Source organism: Clarias gariepinus, chromosome 5 (assembly GCF_024256425.1).
Source record: "Clarias gariepinus isolate MV-2021 ecotype Netherlands chromosome 5, CGAR_prim_01v2, whole genome shotgun sequence".
Taxonomy (NCBI): domain Eukaryota; kingdom Metazoa; phylum Chordata; class Actinopteri; order Siluriformes; family Clariidae; genus Clarias; species Clarias gariepinus.
The window spans coordinates 6,697,784-6,723,966 of NC_071104.1; the positions used below are offsets into that span (position 1 = coordinate 6,697,784).

The 26,183-nt window shown below is 39.5% G+C and overlaps 1 protein-coding gene across 1 annotated transcript in view; it reads left to right on the forward strand.

Annotated features, from left to right (window-relative positions):
- Positions 1 to 24,674, forward strand: part of hecw2a (HECT, C2 and WW domain containing E3 ubiquitin protein ligase 2a) — a 36,482-nt gene extending 11,808 nt beyond the window's left edge. Inside the window, exons 9-30 of the mRNA XM_053497207.1 lie at positions 77 to 819; positions 1,070 to 1,391; positions 2,230 to 2,328; positions 2,710 to 2,860; positions 3,407 to 3,513; positions 3,717 to 3,841; positions 6,599 to 6,784; positions 8,983 to 9,123; positions 9,207 to 9,309; positions 10,696 to 10,792; positions 10,992 to 11,075; positions 11,194 to 11,282; positions 11,551 to 11,671; positions 12,538 to 12,651; positions 13,245 to 13,397; positions 14,001 to 14,099; positions 14,733 to 14,862; positions 18,038 to 18,184; positions 18,656 to 18,770; positions 18,878 to 18,963; positions 19,087 to 19,199; positions 20,023 to 24,674. Of these exons, the coding sequence (XP_053353182.1) occupies positions 77 to 819; positions 1,070 to 1,391; positions 2,230 to 2,328; positions 2,710 to 2,860; positions 3,407 to 3,513; positions 3,717 to 3,841; positions 6,599 to 6,784; positions 8,983 to 9,123; positions 9,207 to 9,309; positions 10,696 to 10,792; positions 10,992 to 11,075; positions 11,194 to 11,282; positions 11,551 to 11,671; positions 12,538 to 12,651; positions 13,245 to 13,397; positions 14,001 to 14,099; positions 14,733 to 14,862; positions 18,038 to 18,184; positions 18,656 to 18,770; positions 18,878 to 18,963; positions 19,087 to 19,199; positions 20,023 to 20,134 (3,437 nt within the window). The 3' untranslated portion in view covers positions 20,135 to 24,674. The remainder of the gene's footprint in view (positions 1 to 76; positions 820 to 1,069; positions 1,392 to 2,229; positions 2,329 to 2,709; positions 2,861 to 3,406; positions 3,514 to 3,716; positions 3,842 to 6,598; positions 6,785 to 8,982; positions 9,124 to 9,206; positions 9,310 to 10,695; positions 10,793 to 10,991; positions 11,076 to 11,193; positions 11,283 to 11,550; positions 11,672 to 12,537; positions 12,652 to 13,244; positions 13,398 to 14,000; positions 14,100 to 14,732; positions 14,863 to 18,037; positions 18,185 to 18,655; positions 18,771 to 18,877; positions 18,964 to 19,086; positions 19,200 to 20,022) is intronic.
- Positions 24,675 to 26,183: the final 1,509 nt, after the last annotated feature.

Genomic DNA, 26,183 nt, shown 5'->3' on the forward strand with positions numbered 1-26,183 from the left:
CAAAGTTAGTTACATACTGCAGTAATGGATAGTTAAATAAACTTTTTAAATAACTATGCATATTTTTATACCCCAGATGTCACCCCTGAGTCAATACTTGGGGCAGCAGCCTTTAACGCACCCCCTGGTACCCCTTCAGATGATGAAGATTTGCCTCATGCCCTTCCTCCCCCTTCTGGCGTTCTCTACCCCGCCCGCTCCCAGAGTTTTCGTCGCAGCGATGATTCAGGTGGTCCTCTATCACCCGATACCGAGATTTGCCCCAGTGCTTTGGATGAAGAAGCTCTCCCATCACTTAGCATACTTCAGAGAACGTTTAGCGACCAGCTCGATGCCATCGAGGCTCCCAAAGGACCCGGTGAGCGCCCAATGGGCGCGGCATCTCCAAAACTGAGCTCCAGCTTCCCCACCCATACCCGCCTCAGCGATATGCTCCACATCGACTCTGATGAAGATGAGGAGAGGTCTGCAGGAATCGATCCCATAACACCTACTCTGAATGGCCTTACTAGATGTCCAGTAATGCTTCACAGATCTGCTGAACAACCCGAGGAACTGGAGGAGCCGCTAGAAGAAGTTGGGCTGGAGTCAGAGGTGGAGACTTTGAGTTTAGGCACTGAAGTGGCTCTGGAGCCAGAGGTTCCGCCTAGTTCTGTGGCTCCACAGGTAGAGACAGCAAGTCTGATGGAGAGACAGGGTGAAGGAGAGGGAGAAGAAGAAGAAGAGGAAGGACTGGGACCCAGTGAGGAGTTGGCCACAGAGGTGGATATCTCCTCCATGGCATCGGACTGTGGTCCCATGCCTATATCCGCTGCTCAGGTAAGTTTTATCATACAAATAAAATTAGGACCAAAACATTAAAAACAAAACACTCAGAGTTCCTTCTAGTGTTCGGTCTTTTAAGCGCTATTGTCCCTGTATTTATCTGCACCCTTTATTGGTCTAAATACCCAAAGGGAAAACATTCAAGTATTTCACACTCCCCTATGAAAGCTTGAATTGTACCCATTGTTGGTGTACAGTAGAAGAACTAACAGTCTTCAGCTTTCTCTGTAATTACATGTACAAGGAAGCAGAACAAGGGGCGGAGACGGCTATAGATCCCGGGGGAGGGGATCTCTCCGATGACCCGCCCACAACCTATGAAGTCACTGATGCTGGAGGTGAACCTCCTCCAGCTGATCAGTTCGAACTCCACACACCTCCTCCAGAGTTATTGGCCAATGAGGATGAAGAGGATGTTGAGGAGGACACGATGTCCCGAAGGTGGAGCCTGGAGGCAACAGCGGGTGTATCGCAGGAGGAGGACGAGGAGGAGGAGCTACTGCATTCAGGGGAGGGTGGGTCTGTGGATTCGGAGACTTTTGCTACGGACACTTCTACAGATCCAGGTAACAAAACAAAACTTAAATAATCGAATTATATAGTGATAAACGTATATAAGCATTTGAGGAGTATCAAATGTCCATGTAATTATAATAAAGCACCAACATTATCGACAAATGAAAATAAATTATTTGTGGGCGTTTTAGACTTTAGCTGCAGGTTTTGGAAGTTTAAACGAACAGAACAAACTGAAAGAACGCCATATTAACTCATTTTGGCAAAATAGTTTATTTTTTGTCACAAAATGTTTAATTTGAAAATTGTTATATAACTTTATTTTAGAAGCTTTGAGCTTCACATTTTAGACAAACCACAACACGTCGTGTCAGCTTTTGCCTGTTTTCACGCTATGAACACAGAACGTATCTCTCATTTCTGTCATATCATCAGTGGAAGGGAACTAGGACTTTATATATGCAAACAAAATGTGCAACAAAACGTAGTTTAAAATGACATTGTAAAGTAACCACAACTTCAACTGCAGGCTAAATGATCTATTGTGACGAAACGGAGATTGTGAGAGATGAAGTTATAGCTTTTTGCAAAATCAAACAAAATCCACACTTATATACCCCAAAAAACTGCCATTATATTGTGGAATTTGTTCTTTCAAACACCATTAAGACCCAGAAAACATCAGTTTGCACAACTTTTTCCAAAATTATTTGGATTTTTTTTTCTCAAAACTGCAAAAATGGAGTTAACTCAATTTTTCTCAGTTAACTCAATTTTTCGTATGTTACCTGCAAAAAAAGAACATTGTCATATTTTGTGCTTTATCCATTTTTATCTGTTTTTTTTTTTTATTTTGATAATGAGTGTATGAGCATGACTTTTCCGCAGGTCCCGCTCAGCTAAACGGGCATCAGCAGGTTCATTCTCTTCCCTCTGTAAGACAAGACATCCATCGGTACCAGCGTGTGGACGAGCCGCTTCCACCCAGTGAGTGTGTGTATGTGTTTATGTTTGTCTGCATGCCCACGCATTGCCAAGTGTGTTTGGTTTCTTACAGCTGCATACATTTGTCTCTTTGTATGCTTATGTATGAGTCAGCAAAAAAAAGGGAGAAGAAAATCAGCGTGATGTATAATTTATTCATATTAATAATATTATTTAAAAAATGAGGTATAATTGCTAAAGCTAAAATGCTAGTTGCTATCAAAACTAAAAAAAACATCCTTTTTTTTATTAATCCTTTTTGAAATTTTATTTATTACATGCTTTTCGCTCCATGTATTACTACACATGCTTCACCGTGTTGAAATCCTCAGCCCTCGCTCATTGCCTTGCATTTTCCTTATCCCGCCTACCTACATCCCACAGACTGGGAGGCTCGGATCGACAGTCACGGCCGTATCTTCTTTGTTGATCACGTGAACCGCACCACCACGTGGCAGAGACCCACAGGCCCTCCTGCTCCTCAGGGCCTAACCCGCTCCAGCTCCATCCAGCAAATGGAGCAGCTCAACCGCAGGTCAGAACTCCATCATCACCATAAACATCACGCATATCTGCTGAAGAAGCGAGAAGAGGTTTTGCTCAGCCTTGTGTGTAGGAGCTGAAGTCATGATGAGCTGTGTGACTGGGCAGGGAACACCAGAACACTCATAACTGCTTAAAGAATCTACATCTCATCTTGCTTTGGAATAAAGTACCATGTATTAAAAGGATCATTTTATATGTAAAACCTTATTTGCTGATGTCATCACGATAAATAAATTCTGTATTGATGTGCCAGGTTTTAAACCAATACAGCATTAAACGCTACAGTTTTTGCCCTTTTTATAGAAAATGACCTGTGATGTTGCTTAGCAACCAAAGCATCCTGTTAGCAGATAACATGCTGTGGCAGAAGACACAAAAATGATTTAAAATAACTAGAATTATACTGTACAGTGCTGGCTTAAAATAAAGCAGGTCCTAGCTGGATTTCACAATGCTGACCTGATATTTAATATCTTACATATTTGGAATATTGTTTAATACTATTAACATAAGGTTGTGTCTGGTGTTCCGTCAGGTACCAGAGCATCCGCAGAACGATGACCAGTGAGAGAAGCTCAGAGGAACAAAGGGCAGACATTCTTCCTGCTGATGATATGGAGATACTGTCCCACTCCATCTCTGGTGAGCTACGGATGGCGTTAAGCATGATAAGAGGTTTTGTGTCACGAGTGAAGCGCAGGATGTTATAGGGTTACGCAGTGCTTAAATTATGTTCTTCTGAGTTTTCTAAACTTCCCGAGGAGACTTCAAGACCTGGCATTGAGGATTGAGCTCAAGCCGTTCTGCCAGCACTTACATCTAATTGCGTATTTTGTGCCTGCCAGACTACCGGAGAGACGGCTCTTTGGCTCAGACCAGCTCTCACTCTCGCCTCGCCCTGCTGCTCCAGTCTCCAGGAGCCAAGTTTCTCTCCAGTCCTGACTTCTTCACTGTGCTGCATTCCAACCCTGTGAGTGCAATATACACACACATTTGGATATCACACTCGAATTCTGGGAACACATTGTTCTAATAAAAGTGCTAATATAGTTTACAGAACCAATCAGTGATGTAAGGGGAATGCAGATGGCAGTGCAAGGCGTATGCTTCGTCATCTCTTGTTATTGTGTCAGGTTTAATTTACCGATCTGTTGGACGTCCTGTCAGAGGATGGAAGGAAGCGCAGTTTTAAATGGATGAATTTTTATTACTCGTGATGAGTAGATAAAACAGGATGGAAATAGATAATGGATGGAGCGGTGGTGCAGCGGGTAGCTCCAGGGTCCCTGTTTCAGGCTGCGTTTGGTTTAATGTCTGTCTCGTTCTCTTTGTGTCTGAACATCAGGATACGTATCATCAGATACGGTTCCCTGTGTCTCATCATCCTGTGTGTATTCCCACCTCACACTGGGCGCTCCAGACCACGATGAAGATTTTAATGAGGATAAATGAACGCAAATATTTCATCTTTGAATAATTTATATGGTGGGCGTTCAAGTCAAACCGGGACTTGATGAAGATGATGAAACTTCTCATGAATGTGTAAACCGGGATGAAGTTCACAGAAGACTTCAAGCGTAGTACGCTGATGAGACCTATAGTTGCGGTAACGAAAGGGAGCCGTATTTTTGTAAATGAAAGGCCTGGTCGAGGCGTCTCAGAGCTTCGAGCGAGTGGAACGCCTGATCCTGATGAGCAATTTGCAGAAAATACTCTTCTGTTTGTTGGAACTGTATTATATTTGTAGTAAAGTAATTATCGTCATTTTAATTATGATCAGGATTTAGTTTTTCTTAATTAAACATAAGCAGATGTGTTTTTGCTTTACTACCTGCTGACTGGATTTTATTATCACACCTTATGTCACAAACTCCTGTTTTATATTCAGTCATGATTGCATTGATTGTTTTTTACTGATTGGTTAGTTTACTAATTGATTTTTCTTCACTGCAAGTGATTAAATCACTCATAGATTAATTGTTTAGGTGATTAACTGGTTAATTTTATTTATTTATTTTTCAATTACCTTTATTATGGCATTTGGCAGACGCTCTTATCCAGAGAACATTACATCTATTTTACATCTGTCTATCTTGCATATCTTATTATACATTTGAGCAGGTGAGAGTTAAGGGCCTTGCTCAAGGGCCCACAGTGACAACTTGGTGATGGGGGGGTTTGAACCTGGGACCTCCCAATCCGTAGTCCAACGTGTTAAGCACTGAGCATTCTTCATCCATTTCTCTTTCTGGTTTATACCCATCTAAATGGTAAAAGACTTGATCCCTGCTCTCTTTTACACCAGACAGGGGACAGGGGTAGCTCAGTGGTTAAAGCATTGGACTACGGTTCGGAAGATCCCAGGTTCAAACCCCACAACCACCAACTTACCACTGTTAGGCCCTTGAGCAAGGCCCTTAACCCTCAACTGCTCAGATGTATAATGAGATAAAAACTGTAAGTCGCTCTTGGATAAGAGCGTCTGCCAAATGCCTAAATGGAAATGGAGAATAACGCTTCAGTCAAATGCAAAGTGTAAAAGTATAAATCTAGAGATGGGATCTTTACAGTGCACAAATTTTATTTGCAAAAAGTTAATCGTACGGAGAATTTCAGGAGTGTAGTAGTACTTCTGTTGTCTCCCTTCTTGTCTAACCAACAGTGTAAAGGCCTCCCCGTTTTTAGGTCATTTAACATTCATTTTCGAATCAAAACAAAACGACTCGACATCCAGATGTGCTCAGCTTATTGTATTATAAAAGTCTTCTCATTGACAGTGTGTACCACTTATCCTCTTATATCCTCCCGTACATTGTGTTTAATCATTATTATTGTGTGATGCATAAGGTCAGAACAGACTGATACAGAACACACTCGCAGATAATCAGAATCGGCATAAAGAGAATAAAACACAATATAGAACAGAAAAATAGAACAAATCATTATTAGTCAAATAATTAATTACACTTTTCCTTCCTTTTGATTATGTGAGAATAATAATCATACATAAACAGTGATGTATACAAGCTAATGTTTATAATCTTATATATTTATAAGTGTTGAGTGTTCAAGTCAAACCAGGACTCGAGATATAGACGGTATACATCTGATTGACGTTTACAAAAGACTTTAAGCGCCTACAGTGAGGAGACTCTGACTCTCAACACAAATGTTTTAAAGAAGGCCATAAATGATGATCTCGGTCGATGTGGCTCGGAGCCCACATCAGTCGTTCCTGTGATCATTTAGCGAGTGAAACGCATGATCCTTGCAGAAAAAGACGCATCTGTCTTCTGTGTGAACTGTACACACAATCATTCACCAGCACCACTTACAGAACATTACAGGCTGCTACATTCCAGTATAGTCCTGACCTCGATCCAAGACATTTACACATGTTTAAGTCATTTAAGGAGTTCCTGGAAGGCCGGCGGTTCAGACGTGAGGACGATCATGTCTCTCGCATACTAAGAAAACTTCAAAATAGAAAACTACGTGCATTAGTGTAGCAGGGTGTGTCAAGTGTGTCAAGTCCTGGTTTACTTGAACGGCCCTCATCCTCTTCCTCAAACATCACTAGAATTGACTAAACATATGATATTATGATAGTAATATGATAGAACAATATTTGAGTATTATATAATTCATTTTAGTATTATATAATTTATTTTAATTCCATTAAAAATGTCTGTTAATAACTTGTTCTCGTAACGTGATTGTCTTTCAGAGTGCCTATCGCATGTTTACAAGCAACACGTGTCTGAAGCATATGATCAGTAGAGTTCGGCGGGACGTGCAGCACTTCGAACGTTACCAGCACAACCGGGACCTGGTCACCTTCCTCAACTTGTTTACCAACAAGCAGCTCGAGCTGCCACGCGGCTGGGAGATGAAACACGACCACACTGGCAAGGTGTGTGTGTGTGTGTCTTTATGTGTTATGCACAGTCATATCAAATTTTGAAATAAGAATTGTAAATTGGCTGATGGTTGGCTACCTGTGTTCAGCTCGACTTGTTTTTTATACATTGCTGGGGTTTACTGTATTTCATACTGTACAGATCAGACTCATTTCAGCTTCTAAAACTAAGTGATGCATGTTACTGCAAATCTTTCAGCATGCCTCATTCTCATTCAACTCAACACACACACACATACAGATAATAACATGGGGATCCCTCTTGCACATGACCATATGGTTATCACTATAAAGCTGCTTTCTGAGCTCAGCCAATGTAAAACCACAGGCAAAAAACAGACAAAGGAAATTTAAAATAAACACAGAACAAGTGACACGATCACGCAAGTGAAAAATATTTTTACTGGGATTAGTTCATATTTCCACTTTGGCTGAAATAACAGCGCTGAAGTGGTATAAGTGAACTTTAACACGCTGGAGTGGTTTTAAGACAAAACTTCATCTTTATCCTTTTATCTACTTTTTCCATTTCTCATCTGTGATTCTCTCTCCGATTACCGAACAGGGAGTGTATTTGTCTGAGCACCAAAGAAGGACAACTTAGTGTAAACAAGGCGTAAGATACTCAACCTTACAGAATGGGATTTCTTTGTATTAATAAGTTAGACAGAGAGTTCTGCTGTACAGAGAGACACACAGACATGTACGTGGGCTTCAACCTCAAATAATAATCATAATAATAATAATAACATCACTGATTACATTAAAGATCAGCAGATTATTTTTAGCTTTAACCTTTTAACAATTTCTACAAACTCTTTTTACACTAGTAATAAACTGCCCTGTAATAAACAATAAAGGAGAGCATCATGAGCATGTACTGAGGGGTTTAATTGTGCAGCAGCTCAGCAGAATGGCGAATTATATCCTAAGTGCAAACATATGGGTACAGCAGCATAAAGTATATCATTATATCTGATTTAGAGAGAATGGATGTCATGGGAGGAATAAGAACTATAGTTTATCATACTTCTGCTGACATTCTATTTAAGTTTATTAGCCTTTTTAATTAGTTTGGAGAGATTTATAGGGTTAGAACGTCTATAACATCATTTGTACCATTTATAACATTTTTAACAATAAACAACATTAAAATGTCTAATATTGAACTGTCAAAGAATCAGCTTGTGTTTTATATTTTAAATATAAGAGATACTTTCTAACACTCTGAAGAAGAGTAAGGCATTCTGGGTGCTCATCGTCACATATTTATAGCATCATAATATGGAAATTAATTAAATACGAGCTTTGGAATTATGAAACTAATGGAAGGTTAATATTCCATTAATATTATAATACTGAAATAATATTAACCAGGACTTTTTCTGATTTTCATGTCTGAGACTCGGCTTCCCAGGAGCTCCTTTAATGGCTTAAACATGTGGAACATTTGTGTACGGAGAAGTGACGATAACTCCTAGCCGAGTTGCTGTAACATGCAAGTGGTGTTGGTAAATGATTGTGTGTACAGTTCGCACAGACAGGTGCGACAAGTTGGCGACAAGTTTGCCATTGATTTCCAATGATCACAACTTTCTGTAAATGTTGATCGCTTTTATACCTTCATTCACCAAAAGTTTCATCACAAGACTAAGTGGTTTGACTTGAACGGCCATCGTACGTTAGCGTTTCTATAGCAACAGCTAGTACATGGATGTACTGTATGGCAAACCTTCACACATAAGTCTAAAACACATTTGTGTAAATGTACAGTATATACTGTACGTTTACATGGTTAGACTTTCTATAAGGAGACGTTTATGGAAGGAGTCTCCAGTGTCAGTGCTGTAACAGTCAGAAAGTATCTGCCATGGAAAGGTCTTCAGGTCAGGGTTTTGGGCTCTTTGTAACTAGACAAAGAACTTCAAGAGAGAAGAAACAACAGGAGATGACTTGTTGCAACAAAATTGTGTTGAAATTTAATTGTAGATGGTTAAACATGGGATATCCTGTTCATTAATACATAAAACATTATAATCCTTGACAAGTTGCTGTAATTTAAGAAAAAATAAAACACAATCACAACATCTTGTCATGTTTGTTTCTCCTTGTGCAGTATTCTCTGTCTGAGGTTCTCCATATCAGTTGGATGTTGTAAACAGAAGTGATTCCTGTTCGTTCTCTCTCACCAGCTCTTCTTTGTGGATCACAACTGTCGTGCGACGACGTTCATTGACCCGCGGTTACCCCTGCAGAGCTCTCGCTCCAGCGGCCTCTTGGCCCACCGACAGCATCTGAGCCGCCAGAGGAGCCACAGCGCTGGGGAGGTTCAGGTATTGTCTCTATGTTGTATTAGGTCTCTTTTGTTCTTAGTTGAAAAATGTACATACAGTAGTTAATTATGTCTCTGCTTCAGGTGGCTGAAGACTCTCGCTCCCCGAGCCCACCCATGCAACCTCGGCCCTCCAGCACTTTCGCTGGCTCCAGTCGTAACCAGTACCATGACCTCGTACCTATGGGTAAGTGGAATGGAAAACCTCAGTCTACATCCCCACTGAGTGGGAAATAATTTGTCCAGTTGAGTAATGCCTTTTTTATTGAGACCACTTTTGAGAGAAGGCTTTAATCCAATGTGGTGTATAAAGTAGGATTTGAAATTATCTGTCTTGAATTAAATATGTCTCCAGAGGTTTGTTGTTGGACTCAGTCTCAGTCTTATTCCTTCTTCTAAAGCACATAACTTGATTATTGTTACAATCCATAAGGAGTTAAAGTAAAGCTTGGCTCCTGACAGGATTTCAGTCTTAATTTTCCCTCAGTCTTGCTTTCACTGCGACTTAATGTCAGACATTTTTGCTCTTGACCTTGTTCTGGATTTGACAGGGGTTGCCATGACTACAGCTTTACCATGACCCTCTAGCCCACTAATGCTTGCTGAAAGCTGGAAGAAAAAACTCCAAAAGAAAAGTATATGTAATGTATAAACCACATTATGCAATAAAAAAGTAAATGATTAATCAATGGATTTGAGGGGTGTTCAGGTCAAACTGGGACTTTTGATTGTGCCAAATAAGAGAACACAGTTATGAGAGTAAAAACTCCCTTGATGTCTCTATATAATCCCCTGTTACACTAATGCACTTATCCAGAGTTTCACTAGCGCTCAGATATGGTTAAGGTAGAAAGTTTTCTCAGTATCCTGGAGCCATGTTCAGACTGCCTGCTTCACGCTGGCCTCCCAGGAACTCCTTTAATGGCCGAAACATGTGGAAATGGCTTGGTTAGAACTCTACAGGCGGCAGGGGTGGCTTTGGACTGCCAATCAGAAGATCTCGGTTTCGAGCCCCGATGCTGCTGAGCTGCCACTATTGGACCCTTGAGCATGGTCCTTCACGCCGAGCTCCATAAGTAAAGACAGATATATCTCCACGGTGGGGTGTTTCCGGCACCTGATGTGTCTGATGATAAATAGACGGGCCCTTTAACCCTTTCAGACTTTTTTTTATTTCATCCTGGTTTAAATTGAATGCCTTGTACATTGATCTATGAATATTGTTATTAGTGTACAGTAAGATCGGGATTTAAACCATGATTAACAAACGCACCAAGCCATGATCTGCTTCACATCTAAACCACTGGCTTCACAAGAGAACACACTGATTTAGGACTCGTTACAAAAAGCGCATTGCTTCATCCTTCTTGTGGCTAGTAAATAATAATCTTTGTTTATCATAACACAAACTAATGATCAGTGACTGTGATTCTGTACACTGAAAAGACAGTGAAGAAACTCCATAGGTATGGTGAGAAGAGAGAACAGTAATGGTGTGTGCTGACCCCGAGGCATTTTTAATCCCTGCGGCTGAGCGTCTTGTGAATTCTAAGTATATTCTGTTTTTCTGCAGCTTACAACGAGAAAATTGTGGCGTTCCTGCGACAACCAAACATCTTTGAGATCCTTCAGGAGCGACAACCAGAGCTTGTGAGAAACCATTCCCTCAGGTACAGTAGGTTCTTTATCAGCCACGCTTCATTTAGACATGAAAAACTGAAGCTCACAAAGAGCTAAAGAATTATCTTACTTCACTGCAATAACATGATGATAAAATGATTTTCAGTATTTTCTGTGTGTGTGTGTGTGTGGGGGGGGATATCTGAAATCGAATAAAAAGAGGACTGACTGAAAGCTTTGTGTCTGCAGAGAGAAGGTCCAGTTTATTCGTAACGAAGGTGCGCCTGGATTAGCTCGGCTCTCGAGCGATGCAGACCTGGTGATGCTGCTCAGGTCCGTAACTCTGTATGTGTGTGCGTGCGTGCGTGTGTGTGTGTGTGTGTGTGTGGTTGACACCATAGTGTGTATGGCAGACTTGTTTGTACGATACAAACCCCATCTCTCCTTGCAGTCTGTTTGAAGAGGAAGTGATGTCGTATGTGCCGCCCCATGCCTTACTGCACCCCAGTTACAGTCATGCGTCCCCACAAAGCTCCCCTGGTGAGAGGTCACATGACCCAGTCTCCCTCCTCTTTTCTTTTACCTCTGCGTCTTCTCTGTGGTATCAGCGTCAGATGATGATTTGCATATTTTAAGCTAAATTTACTTTTCTATTATTATTATTATTATTATTATTATTATTATTAATTACCCTACATTTCATCCTATAATGCAATGACGGAATGTTAACATTGTAAAAATGTATTTTTAATCTATGATAATTACATTCTCTATCTTTCACCTTCTCCTCTTGCACACTGACATAAAGGGACTCCTCGTGCGAACGCTCGCGCCCCTGCTCCTTACAAACGCGACTTCGAGGCTAAACTAAGAAACTTCTACCGCAAACTGGAGACAAAGGGTTATGGCCAGGGCCCAGGAAAAGTGAAGTAAGTTTGAATTTTCTTTGTATGCCTTGATTTTATATACACACATACCCTGTCTGGCGAAAACAAAGAATGTGTTTCAGAAAGGTCACATTATCGGGCTGCATTAAGCAAAGAAAACAACTAAGGAAAATTGAATTGACTGGAATTGGGTTAGACCTGTCCAACACTTTATCATATCCTGGAATGACCGTGCTGAACCCTTTAGGTTTTCTAGTAGATACTGTATGTGGTCAAAAACTTCATTTAAAGACTTGGTGAAGTTGCATTGTACAAGAACATGGCCAGCAGAAAGCAGAGCTATGTTTAATGTGATGAGAACTCACAGGATTGGGCCTAAACAGCTGTGCGTCCATACTAAGCCCAGACTAAGACTATTCCAGAGTGATGGGCGTGTCAGAGTAAGAAGGGAAGCGCATGAAGCGTGTCCACTGTACAAGCCTCTGGAGACAGTCTTATGATCTAGGCTTAATTCAGTCAAGTTTAGACTCAGATACGTTATGTGGCAATAAAATGAAGGCAGCTGACGACCTGAATGTACTGAATTACCAGATTTATCTATCCTGATGACTCGGCCATATGCCAGGATGTACCCAAAGTACCATAACTGATAATGTTAACTGGTTGTGGTTTTCACTTGTGGCTCAGTTCCATGTATCAAGTATGACACTAGAATATTAAATGCACTAATTCCTAGTATAATATGGAACCAGCAGAACCATTAATACTTAAGTGTGATAGACCAAGTCCTAAATAATTCTGGAATGAGGGGTTTGAGTGCAGAAAATGTCCTGAATGGGTCCTAAGAGTGAAACGTTATTCACTAATTCCTAACATCCGGCTTCCTTTATATCCGGTCTCATTCACAGACTGATCATCCGTAGAGATCATCTACTGGAAGATGCCTTCAACCAGATCATGTGCTACTCACGGAAGGATCTGCAGAGAAGCAAACTGTACGTCAGCTTCGTAGGAGAGGAAGGGTGAGTCGACCAGAGGATTACATTTCAGTGGTTTGGATTGTACTCCAGTTTCAGGTCTGGATTATTAATGTTGGGCTCATCTCAGATGTTCCGCAAACAAATTTGCAAGATTGGATAAAGGTTTTTGTTCAGAGTGGGCTGGTTAGTTTGATTTTACTATAATGTGCTTATATTGTACTTGTTTTAGATGATGCAGTGGATAGTTAATGCCCTCTTTATCCAGATGTGAGACAAAAGACGTACAATCATTTAAATTTCTCTAGTGTATTAAACTAATAAATGTTTTACAGCCTTTTAACAACTTAATGACTTAGAGTCTACTCGGATATTATAATAATAGTAATAAAAGAGATAATGACAACTTCACCTCAGTGGCAGGTTAAGGATATTTATTGATTTATTGATTGATTGAACTGTTTGAGTTTGAAGCAAATTGATCAAATTTATAAATTCATAAAAGTATTTCAGATTTCTTTATACCAGTACATTTATAAGACCGGTACATCACAAGACTCATCACTACAGTGTTTTCACTGCTGCAAATTAAAACTCACTTGTACTGTACATCAACTTCTCTTATCTTTCCCACTCAGGTTGGACTACAGTGGCCCGTCGAGGGAGTTCTTCTTCTTGGTGTCCCGCGAGCTCTTTAACCCATATTACGGACTCTTCGAATACTCAGCCAATGACACCTACACTGTGCAGATCAGCCCGATGTCGGCCTTTGTGGACAACCACCACGATTGGTGAGTTAGCAGATAACACACAAAAAAAAAAGGCAATAGAACGATTGACATTCAAATAAGCCGAAGATAATGAGAGCTAAATACCAACTGACGGTTGATGACCATAAACAGTTGACCGGTAGAGATAAGCTCTCGATTTTCGCCATTTGGGTGACATTTTGAAAACCGCTATGAAAAATCATTGCACTTTCATTCAGTTCTTTTATAAAAATTCACCATGTCATCAATCATGTGATCTACTCCTATGCATTGCTCAATTCATGCTTATTCACAAATAATAATGCACAGTACCGTAGCTTGTGGTCACGTGACCTCACACACCATTTTCCCTCTTATTCGGTAATCGGACTCAATATGACGCCGGTCACTTGTGCATTTATGGCTGACAGTTGATAGCTATCATCTAAGGAATGGAACAAGGTAGATAAAGACAAGAAGCAGACAAACGTCCAGTAAGTCAAACTGTAGTGATAAAAAATGTCTTCCAGCAGATAATCTGTCAATTCCAGACAACTCCTCAATTTCCTCCTGCCGGTTGATAGTCAGAAGTGCTGTTTTAACTAATGTTACAACCAGTTCATCAAAGAAACACTTGTTACTCAGGTTCCGGTTCAGTGGGCGAATTTTGGGCCTCGCTCTGATTCACCAGTACCTCCTGGATGCCTTCTTCACCCGGCCATTCTATAAAGGACTGCTGCGAATGTGAGTGAGTCTTTCTACTGAGATATGTGTTTCTGCTTCAGTTCTAAATATTCAGTACATGTTTTTATTTTCTCTGGTCTCTCTTTTTTTTTATCGTGTCAACACTACCAGTGACAAAAGTCTCATATGGAGAATAGCATGCATAAGAATTTATAGCTTAATAAATGAATAATAAATCTAACTTACTATCTAACTCAAATTTAATTTGGCTATGAGTACACTTTTTAGTTTATAAAAGAAAGATAAGCAGTAGTTGTATAGTTATTGCATTACATTTATGGCATTTGTCAGACAGCCTTATCCAGAGCAACTTACAATTTGTTCTCGTTATAATCAGAGAAGTTTAGGGGCCTTGATCAAGGGCCCAACAGTGGCAACTTGGTGGGGGTGGGGTTTAAACCGGGGACCTTCTGATATGCCTTAAGCACAGTGCAAATTATTATTAAACAACACAAAAGGCTTTTATTGATGATCTGATTGCTGAATTATTATACTGTATAATATAAATCAGAACTTACAGGTTTACATCTGATTGTATTATCTAAAAATCTTTTTTCTTTGAGCAGACCACAAATCATCTCTGTCTCTATACATCTAATGTGTGTAAGAGCAGTTGACCTTTATTTTTTTTAGTCCTTGTGATTTGAGTGATCTGGAGTTTCTGGATGAAGAGTTTCATCAGAGCCTGCAGTGGATGAAAGATAACGACATTGAGAACATGCTGGATCTCACCTTCACTGTGAACGAGGAGGTGTTTGGACAGGTCAGCTGTGTGCTCATGGCTTTTATGTTTTAGCAGTATTCATCAGCCACCATCTAGATTAGTTAACAAAAGTGAAACCTGCTGCAATTCATATAATATGAGTGTTCAAGTCAAAGCAGGACTTTTGATCGTGTCAGAATACTGTACATATAATATAATACCTGTGCAAAAATAAAATCTGTGTTTCATGTTTTTCTGACACGTCAGCTCTCTAAAGCCCAAACCTAATTCCCATAAGAGATCATTCCAAAACTAGATATTTAAAATTCATGGAGAAATTGTAAAGTAGGACCACAAGGTTGCAGTGCTTTTACTGAGAAAAATGCTGACACTCCTCATTTCTGGCCCATGTGATTAGGAATAAGAGTCTGTATACTGCCTGTGATATCAGGGAGTGAGTATGTGAAGGTCAAGGGGACATGGCAGAAAGTGTATCCAGCATTAACTTTAAAGCCAACAGCCCTCCTGTTATACTTTTATTTATATCGGAAAAATCGTAGGTGGTTGGTTTGTGGATTGTTTCACAGTAGAGGCTTTCACCTTGTGCATTTCAAGAATTAAGCACAAAATGACAGTTTATGCAATAAGGTCCAAAAGTGCTGTTTTTTTCCAGTATGCACACTTTACAAAACCCATTATAGTCTGTGGAGTCATTTTTAAGGGATGAATTATTTTTAATCTACATGACTTTTATCAAACGCAAGATTTTTTTTCAAGCCCTTTGAAATGCCAAGTCTCGTTTTTCCAATCGGACCAAAACTGAGTTAGTTAGGAGTCAGAGGAGCAGAAGTACCAAACGGATCTCCATAACCCAAAAACAGTGTGCTTTTTTTTGGTGCATTTTTTTTCTGTTCCATTGAACCTAAGAGACTCAGGTCCAGTTCCAAATAGGAAAAACAGTAATTTTGGGATAACCATCCATCGGAGTTATTCCCAGACTGGGAATTTTTTTGCGCTTTGAAAATAACAATAATGGTGTACCTGAGACAGTTTAAATGTGCTTTTACAAGGGGAAAAGCCTTTATTTGTCACATACTTTATATCATACAGTATAGAAAGTTCTGAATGAAGTGCCAGGATATTCTCCTGGAAGACCCCAGTTTGAACTTTCTGGCTAATCCTCCTTCTTCATGATTTTCTCTGACCTGTACCGGTTTCTTCCCCATAATGTGATGCTTTACAATTGGGACCGTGTTCACTGTCACTCAAATGTTAAACTTTTTTTTGCCTTTGTTTCCTTAAGTTCTTGGTTTTTCTCTCCTTTGTTTCTTGGTATTTGTTTCCCCTAGAAATCTGTATCCATGTTATGATTTTTTTTCCCCCTGGCATCTTGATATCAGTTTGTTTAGCTAATTATTGGTTCTTTTTCCTGCATGTTGGCTGTTAGTTCTTAGTTGTTGATTTAGTAAAGCTTGCATCCACTTCCCTGGATTTGTGCAACATTACACAGCGTTATCATGGATGCAGCAGGCTTATTGAGAACGACTTGGGCATTGAACATGTTTTACTTTAAACAGCAGGGGCAGCTTGAGATAATCCACGTCATGTGGAGTCAGCTTGCTGATTCAGCTTTACACAAGATGCATTTTAGGGTGGAGGGCTCCCACTCAGATCGGTAATTCCCTCATTTGGGACATGTCTCCACCTCTCTGATCTGCCAAGTAAGTTACATCACCTTGCTTGGCTGAGATCATGGCTTCCCCTCCTTGTTCGACTTCAGCCTCATCGTGGTTGCTGCTCCCCCTTCTGGCACCCATAGGGAAGTCACTTTATCTAAGACTGAGACTTCCCCAAAAGGCAGCACACGTCACTTTATCCTGGTCTTGGAGTGGGGGCTTTTTGTTACATGACAGCCTTTCAGGTCATAGCGATGTAGACTTTTTTGTTGCCTTTTAGGGTTCAGCTGAACTGGACTTGTAGAGGTTCACAAGTTTTTTTTTCCTGAGGTCTTGGCTTTAGTTGCTCGGATTTTCCCACGGTGTGAAATGCAGAGAAAGGCTCTGGCTCTTTTACTCATTGGAATTCTAATACAGCGGTACCTCTGCCTACAAATTTAGTCTGTTCCAGAGGCGAGTTCTTAAGGTGAAATTTCGTAAAAGGGCTAAACACATTGTCCCATAGGAAACCATGTAGATGCAGATACTCCGTTACAGCCACCCAAAGAATATTACAAATATTACCTTTTTTTCAACACTATAATCATATTTTTAAATATAAAAACAATCAAATCATTTGGAAAAGACATGTAAATAAAGTAAAATATGAAATAAATAGTTATTAAATCTCAGTTAACCTTAATCTATGATTCTTCTTGGCACCGGCTGCTTAAAAACCAAACTACTACCGTCTTTGCTAACATTCTTGAGACCCATGGTGCTATGTCTTCACTAACTCTTGTACAAAGTGCAAAAAACCCAGAAAAAATAAAGAATAGCTCCCGGATGTGCGCACAACTGACGTTCAGTGCGGCTCGGTTCGTTCGCTCGTATGCTGAAAATACTTTGTACGCCGAGACAAATTTCTTGAAAAATTTCAGTTCTTAAGGCAAAAATTTGTGAAGCGGCGTTTGTATGCCAAGGTACCACTGTATAGTAAATTAAATTTGTATTTCAATAACTGTTTTAATATGGTCTCTGATGTTATCAATTGGACACCCTAGTTGATGTGGCAAAAGACATCTATGATAATGTGAATTAAAAGTGGAGACTAAATATATTTACCTTCAACAGTAATGTTAAAGCTAATCAGTCATATTCAGGACAAGACATCTGGGGTTATAGTTTTGGGGTTTCTTCTCATCCTAGCCAAAAATGCCAATTATGCTTTTAATTATATGTTTTCTTCTACCAATTGCAGGTTTCCCCTTTTACAATTTGATAGAGTTAACATTTGCATTACAATAAACAACTTCTTTATTAATTTTAGCTCATTGATTAATCCTTGTCCAAAAAACCTAAAGCACCTCCAGTAGTTTTTGCAGGTGTGTTATGCGTCATGTATTTTTATGTTTAATTAGAAAACTGTTCATATAGCATAAGCACAGCAAAATCCCCAGTGTTGATTTAACACCGTGCACAGGTCCAGCTGGACTCTGAAGGTGTTACAGTAAATAAATGCTGGAGATTTTACTGTGTGAGTAATGTAGTAGAGTTTTCACTGTTCTCCAATGTAATAGATTACAGAGCGGGAGCTGAAACCTGGAGGAGCTGGTGTCCCTGTGTGTGAGAAAAATAAAAAGGAGTACATTGAGCGCATGGTGAAGTGGCGCATCGAGAGGGGTGTGGCTCAGCAGACCGAGAGTCTAGTGCGAGGCTTCTATGAGGTACGGCATCATCATCTTTGAGTATGGCACCATTGGTGATGTCAGTGACACTGCATAAAATTGAAAAACATTATTGCATGAAATGTTGTGATATTTTTTTTCATTTTATATGTATAACACTTTACCTAGTTGTTATGGGAGACTCAGATCTCCCCTCCATTCTGTGTTTGCGTGGACATGGCATGTACCTTCTCCTGTGTGTAGTGATTTCCTCTGGGTACTCCGGTTTCCTACCACAGTCGACAGATTGTCTTTACCATAGACACTGTTTGTCTGCCATTTCTTAATTGCCTATGGTGTAGGATTGGGTGTGAATGTGCTTGTGCCCTGCATTGGGTTGGCACCACATCCCGGGAGGCCACTGCCTTGTGCCATAAGTTTTCCTGGGATAAGCTCCAAGCCCCTGGCAAATTTTCAGCAAATTTGCTTCTGAAACTTTTAAGATGTAATCCCTCACTGGTGGCACTGCAGGTTGTGGATGTGCGGCTGGTCTCTGTGTTTGATGCTCGCGAGCTGGAGCTTGTCATTGCTGGGACTGCAGAAATCGACCTGGCTGACTGGAGAAACAACACAGAGTATCGAGGAGGTACTGTAGGAATGACTTGGCAATGGTTTTGTAAAGCAATTGAACTGTTGATTAGATCATTTTACTTTGGCATTTTCTAAAAAATATGAATGGATCTTTCTCTAAAGGTTATCACGATGGTCACATCGTGATCCGATGGTTCTGGGCAGCGGTGGAGCGTTTTAACAACGAGCAGAGACTCAGACTTCTTCAGGTACACCAAACCAGATCTGCTGCTCTTGCTAAACTCAACCATACATGTTTTACATAGATTTTTCTCTCCTGTCACTTTGGGGCCGTGACATTTTCTGTCTGACTTCTGTTTTTTGTGGTGCAGTTTGTTACAGGCACCTCGAGTGTTCCCTATGAAGGGTTCGCCTCTCTTCGGGGGAGCAACGGGCCGCGACGCTTCTGCGTCGAAAAATGGGGCAAAGTTACTTCCCTTCCAAGGTATGTCTAGCCAGTCTAGGGATTAGTGTTATTAATTTTTAAGCTCATTTCAAAGTAATGGCAGCTTTCACTAAAATCCCAACAAAGAGACTGTAATGAACAGCAGTTTGGAATATGACATGGTGTGTTATTTTCTTGGAGTACAGTTATAATATATATAATATACCAGTACTATTATTAGATGTTGGTCTGAAACTGTTCTTCTTGTAGTTCAGGATTGTACATGTATTTATTAAAACATAGAAATGCAAAATGGCCTAAAATACTCTGAGCTTTATGAAATACAAAAAAAAAAATACATGTTGTATTGCATTGCATATTATACAGAAATAAAAAAACAATCTTTTTCAAGTCTTTTTAATAATTCTTCCTTATTTAAATTTTAAATTATTGAGAATCAAATTTAATTCAGGTATGAATGCAGTATCATGAATGAAATTGAATTGTGACCGGCTTGTATTGTTAAACCCCTAATGTTGATGAGCAGAAAATAGAATGGATGCTATAATAATATTTATCACTATATGAGCCATGATTTGAGCTGTTCAAGTCGAACTGGGATTTATGATAAAACTTTTCATAAGTGATTGACATTTACAGAATATTTCAAGCATATAATACGGAGATGAGACGCATTTGAATGGTTGCTGGTATATTGCAGGATGGTTGATGGTATAGCATTTGAATGGTTTTTATACATAAAGCAAGTTCTTATTTGCCTTTTTATATAAGATAAGATGAGATAAGATAAGAGCTGGCTTAATATCCCCTATTGAGATTTGCAGCTGCATCACAGCTTAATCCTCCATCTGTGTCTCCACAGGGCTCACACCTGCTTTAATCGTTTGGATCTCCCCCCATACCACTCCTTCTCCATGCTGTATGAGAAGGTGCTCACTGCTGTGGAGGAAACAAGCACGTTTGGTCTAGAGTGAGGCTTCAAAAATCTTCAAAAATCTTAAACCTTTTTTGCCTTTTACTCTGTACCCTAGTCCTCATCTTCAGTCTTAATGATGGCCTTGTCTCCTGGACTCCCCCGACTTTTTCTCCCCTCTGCTATGAAACCAGGATTATCTGACTAAAGCATGACGGCTCTTTCTGGGATTTCTTCCTTCTGGGTCTTCAAACACACACAAACATACTGTGAATGCATTAGATCTTGAATAGGAACATAAACACTTCATTAGTATTTAATGCTACTAGAAAGAAAAAAAAATACTTTCTTACACGTAAACACGTTACTGACACGGTGAATAAAGGTTACACTAAAATCTTCAGCAAGCGTACTCACTATTTTCACTAAAAGGGAGACAAACCCACAATATACAGTAAATACAGTAAACTGTATGCACATTTCTCACATTACACTGATTGGGGGGAACGACTGGTGTTACAGCGGGTCGTTCAGTGCTGGTGTAACTGTAGCGCTTGTTTCTCATGAGAGACCTTCATTTAAAGATGAATCCCACGGAGAAAAGACATGAGTCATTGAATCCACTTGTGTGGATATTGTGTGTTCTTATGTTTATTTTTTACACTTGTGGATTAGCAGTGAGGAATCTGTGCGATATTTAATTACAATTCTTTTACACACTTTGCTTCTCGCTGCTTTCACGTACCTTGATCCATGTCCCTTCAGCTTTAGAAGATTGGGTGAAGATTGTAACAACCTAACCTATGTGACCAAAAGTTTGCACACCCCAGATTATCATCTATACTATACAGTGCCTTGCAAAAGTATTCATATCCCTTGAACTTTTCCACATTTGGTCAGGTTACAACCACAAATGTAAATGTATTTTATGGGGATTTTATGTGATGGACCAACACAAAGAGGCACATAGTTTTGAAGTGGAAGGAAAGTGATAAATGGTTAATGATTAATCTTTTTAAAAATAAATATCCAAAAAGTACGGTGTGCCTTTGTATTCACCCCCCGCTGAGTAAAACCACCTTTCGCTGCAATTACAGCTGTGGGTATGTCTTTACCAGCTTTGCACATCTACAGAGTGAAATTCTTTGCCCTACATCCCTCCACCCCAGTCTCCAGTCTGACTTTTGCTGTCTTTTGCTGACTAAGGGGTATGAATACTGTTGTAAGGCACTGTATGTACTTGTTGGACATCTCATTTGGGATGTATTCCTCCTTTAAGCTCCACTCTTCTCTTCTGAAAAGGCTTTTCACTAGATTTTGGAGTGTGACCGTGTTGTTTTGTGTTTATTCAGCTACAAGTGCATTAATGACTGATGTTGGGGTGTTGAGGATTTTTATGATGCTGGCATAGTACACAGGTGTATTGTTATGCTGAAACGGGTTTGTAGTTCCAGTGAAAAGAAACTGTGCAGCTACAGCGTACACAAAGACATTCTGTACATTTCTGTGCTTCAAGCTTTAGCAGAGACAGTTTAGGGAGAAAGCAGATTTGGGTGTGATAGTCAGGGTGCACATACTTTTGGCCATGTTATGTAACTTGAAAATGAAAAATCCACCCTTCTACCGAAATATATACAGTACTTTGCAAAAGTCCTGACCCTTCCGTATTTTTTCATATTAATTTAATGGTGTAGAATAAATGAAAGAAATGAAAACAAACGTCCTACTGCGACAGGCTGCAAAGTGCCTATAGATACAGTTTAAAAATCGGTTCTTTATACAGTATTTCAACCTCAGCAGCGACCTCATTTTCCCTCTCATCTGTTCCAACCACTCAGGATTCAGCATCAGTAGTGTACTAATCACTGGGCTGACCATCTGTCATCATCTGCAATTGTTTCTTACTGGTCCATGCCTTAAGTTAGAATCACAAACAAAACCATTCCTCTGAAACTGCTCAGGTACAGGGACTAGACTGAACATCTTTATTTGTGAGACAAAAAAAAGTCCTTTAGGAAGCCTGAAGAACTATTCCTAAAGACTACATAAAAAAATACAAATAATATGAAGAAATGAGGGGGGTCAAGACTTTTGCACTGTATTGTATGACATGCTTAGCAATTCTGGTGCTACTTTGTTGGTTGGTGCTGTATTTATATTACTTCTATGAGAATTCAGTGGTTGTTTGCCACAGTGACTTGCTAACGTCATTCTAGTGGTGTGTGTTAAAAGATCCAAAACAGTAGAAATTACAAATTAGTCGGGTTTGGCTTCATAAAGAAAAGAGCAATACTTAACTCATTCATGACTCATTATAATTCCAGCTTAAAAGTAATAGAGACACTGGTGCAAACACTGGTACTCAAATCCCAGAATGCAGTTCAGCTATAAGACAGGCTGTGTTAAAGTAGAGACTTGCTTTATCTAGTTGGCAATGTATGAGGTGACGAGTAGGCAGCAATGACGCTGGGTTCGATTCACACTTTTGTGTGTGGAGTTTGCACGTTTTCCCAATGATTGGTGGGGTTCCTCAGGGTACTCCGGTTTCCTCCCAGAGTCCAAAGACATGTGGATTAGTCTAATTGGCGAGTGCAATGTTGTTGATGATGGTATCTGCATGAAGGTCTGGATGCAGAATGTACAGATAAGGAGATAAATGTGCTGAGGAGGGTAAAGGACTAAAACCCCACTGCACTACTTTCTTTAGACATAGATCACGTGAAGGCACCACTATTAAAAGTAAATGGTAATCCAGAAGCATTATGGGTGATGTAGAAAAGAAAAAGACAAACAATAATAGGAAAAAGTTAAGTAAAACCTAGTGCAATTCAAGTTATTGTTGAATTCTAAATCTTTGCTCATTGTTTTCCAGGGACAAAAAGGCATGTGAAAGTAGTTTAATAAAGATTTGTGCTTTTCATTTTGACATTTCTAACCCTGCATTAATTGTAATTAAATGTTGCACAGATCCCGTGCTTTATTAAACACACACACAAGGTAATATGTCCTGATATTTGTCATATCCTGATGCTGAAGCTGCATGTCACTGTGTCTCCGGAGCCTCGTTTAACATCACATTTATTATGTGCACCATGACATTAATGGCAGCATTACAGTTGTAAAGTGTTGATCTGTGGTTTGTGGTTCGGAGAGGTAAGCAGCAATGCTTAATCGGCCTTTGGATGATGTTTTTTCCAAAACCCATTGTGTAAGGAATCTGGTAAAGAAAATTACTTCATGAGAGCAGAGAAACTCAACATGATATTGTAGAATAAGTTTTATTAGCATGCAAGCTGAAGTTAATAATAGAGGTTAGTGTGCTTTGTTGCAAGACTGTGACTCCTCATTAGTAATATTCTAGCGAAATAACTAGAGTTTGTTTTCCTCTTTGGGAAAGACACAATTTATTACTACTTGTAGAATCAAATCAAATTCACAATAAATATTTGGATAATGAATATTTGGCGGCATGGTGGCTTAGTGGTTAGCATTGTCGCCTTGCACATCCAGGTCCCAGGTTTGATTCCCGCCTCAGGTCTGGGTGTATGGAGTTTGCATGTTCTGCCCCTGTGATTGTTGGGTTTTCTCCGGGTACTCCGGTTTCCACCCAGTCTAAAGATCTGCAGATTAGGATAATTGACTTTTCCAAATTGCCCGTAGTGTGTTAATGTTCTACCACGGTCATACAAATGGAAAATATAGTTGCAAGTGACGATCCCAAGCACCTTGCGATATCGCCTCTCTGGGTATGACATCAGCACTATCATAGCAATGATGACGATGTAACAGCTATGACATCATAGTGCTTGGGCCCTAATAAATACAGTGGACACCGTTGGCCTCCATGGTTGCACTACAGAGGTTCCCTGATGGATGGATGGATGGAATGAATATTTACTAATGGAAGTGCTAAGGGAAGCATGTTAAACATGGCATTTTGTAGTTGGAATGTAAAGTCAGGCATTTTAAGTATTCTTTTCTTTAGGTACAATTACATATGGTTTCTTATTATTTTTATGTTAACATATGACATCATCCAGGGGCCACCTGTCAACAAGCTCAATGCTGATATTTTTCCTCATGAACTGGTTTGCAGAAATGGGAAATTGTGCCTATTGTACTGGCACCCTATTACCAATCCACACATCTGCATCTTTAAACAAGAATATTTATGATTTGTCTCCACTTCTTATACATGTTCCCAGAGCAGCAGTGCTCTTGTTCTCTGTATAAACTGATCTATGGTTAAACTAATGCATGCAGGGTCTAAAATGCAGTACCTGAATTCCTTGACCCTTAGGTGTCATAGCTTGATATTGCATGCTGGAAATAGGGACCTGACTCCGGTCCTGATTTAGTTTTATTTGCATGAGGCGTTGCTGTTAACAACGGACGGGGTTAAAGGAGAATATATACATCATCTATCGTATAGTTACCAGTCTTAATTTGGATTTCTTTTTTTTATGTAACAAAGGTAAAGACTGTCCATGAACGCACTTGGTTTGGTGAAACTGAGCTCATGCATGTTGTTCACAATCATGTCCATGTTTGTATATAGTTGTATTATATGGATGCCTGTCTTGTTTCAAAATATATTTTGCACTGAATGTACCAAAAGGTTTTCTGACTATTGGTGATCTTTATTTGTGTCTTTGTTTTTTTTTATCTATTTAAATTTCTAGAACATCTGCAAAGTTCAAATTTAGGTCTAATTGCAGATGAGCATATAGTATAGTACAGTATATGTGACATGAGTGTAACAATAAACAGGACCAAAAGTGCACTGTCTAATCAAAACAAACCTTGCCTTTCCCTCATCCAATCAGCACAAGAGGCATGTACTTCACTCAGAGATCTTCTACTTTCTGTAGATAAAATGAAATTAGGAACTTGCGTCAAAATGCAACTCCTGTATTTCTCTATTTTTATAATGCTGTGGGAAAATCACCAAAGAGTTCAATACCTTTTAAATTCTGCAGGATTTTGTTAGGTTTTTTCCCATCTAAATGACATCTTTTACTCTGGAAACTTTTACTTTCAGCTTCATCTCACTTTCATAGTTATATATAGCAATTTGTGCTTAATTATGTTCTTTACTTACTGGAATTCAGGGACCTTTACAAATGATGTCATTTTTGTAATAGTGGGCCTCATAAAAAAAATCCAGAAATTACAGATCAGATAACAGAAACTGAAAAATTCCCTGACAGCTCTGTCTAAAGTTATCAAAAACAGTTTAAACAGTTTAAGAGCTATGAAAGACCAATATGTATTTTTTCACTTATATAGGCTGAATATTCACTCAGCGGCCAATTTAATAGGAACATCTTATCGTTAAGAAAATCATGCGGCAGCAGTGCAATGCATAAGATCATGCAGATACAGAAGAGCGCTATTCAGTGTTCAGAATGGTAGAAAAATGTGATCTCAGTGACTTTGCTAATGCCAAATAACTTGAGAAATCGCTTATCTCTGGAATTTTTACAGCAGTTGATGGTGCAAAAAACAACCAGTAAGCATTTGATTTAGCAGGCAGAAGCGGCTTGTTGATTTTAGTTGTGAACTGGGAGGAAAGTCAGACTTCCTCTTTAAGAGAATAAAGACTATACCAGTTTAAACTTTATCCAACTCCTGTTCTCATATATACTGAGGCTCAAATCCTTATGCTTCACATGTTCTCCTTGTGCTTAGAGGGTTTCCCCTGATGTAGCCTGATAGTGAATGTGTTGCAATGCACCTTAACTTTACCTTACAGCAAACAGTCTGGTCAAACACTCCTCATGATGATGGGAAGGATCGATGGACGATGGATGGATGGATTGTTCCTAACCCTTGATCCAGAGAATCTTCTCTCCTGCCTATTTTAGTGATGAAACAATTAAACTGATAACATAAGTTAAACTAGTTAGTATTGGCTCGTCTCATTTAATGCAGTTTTACATGAAGTCTTCATAATTACTGCAGCAGTTCTTAGGGATGAGTTTCCTAGTGGATTGTAGACTCTACATAAACTGTTTTGGGGAATTCAAATCTTAAGCATTCTGATATAATTTACATACATTTACTGCATTTGGGCAGGTGCCCTTACCCAGACAGACTTACACTTTTAT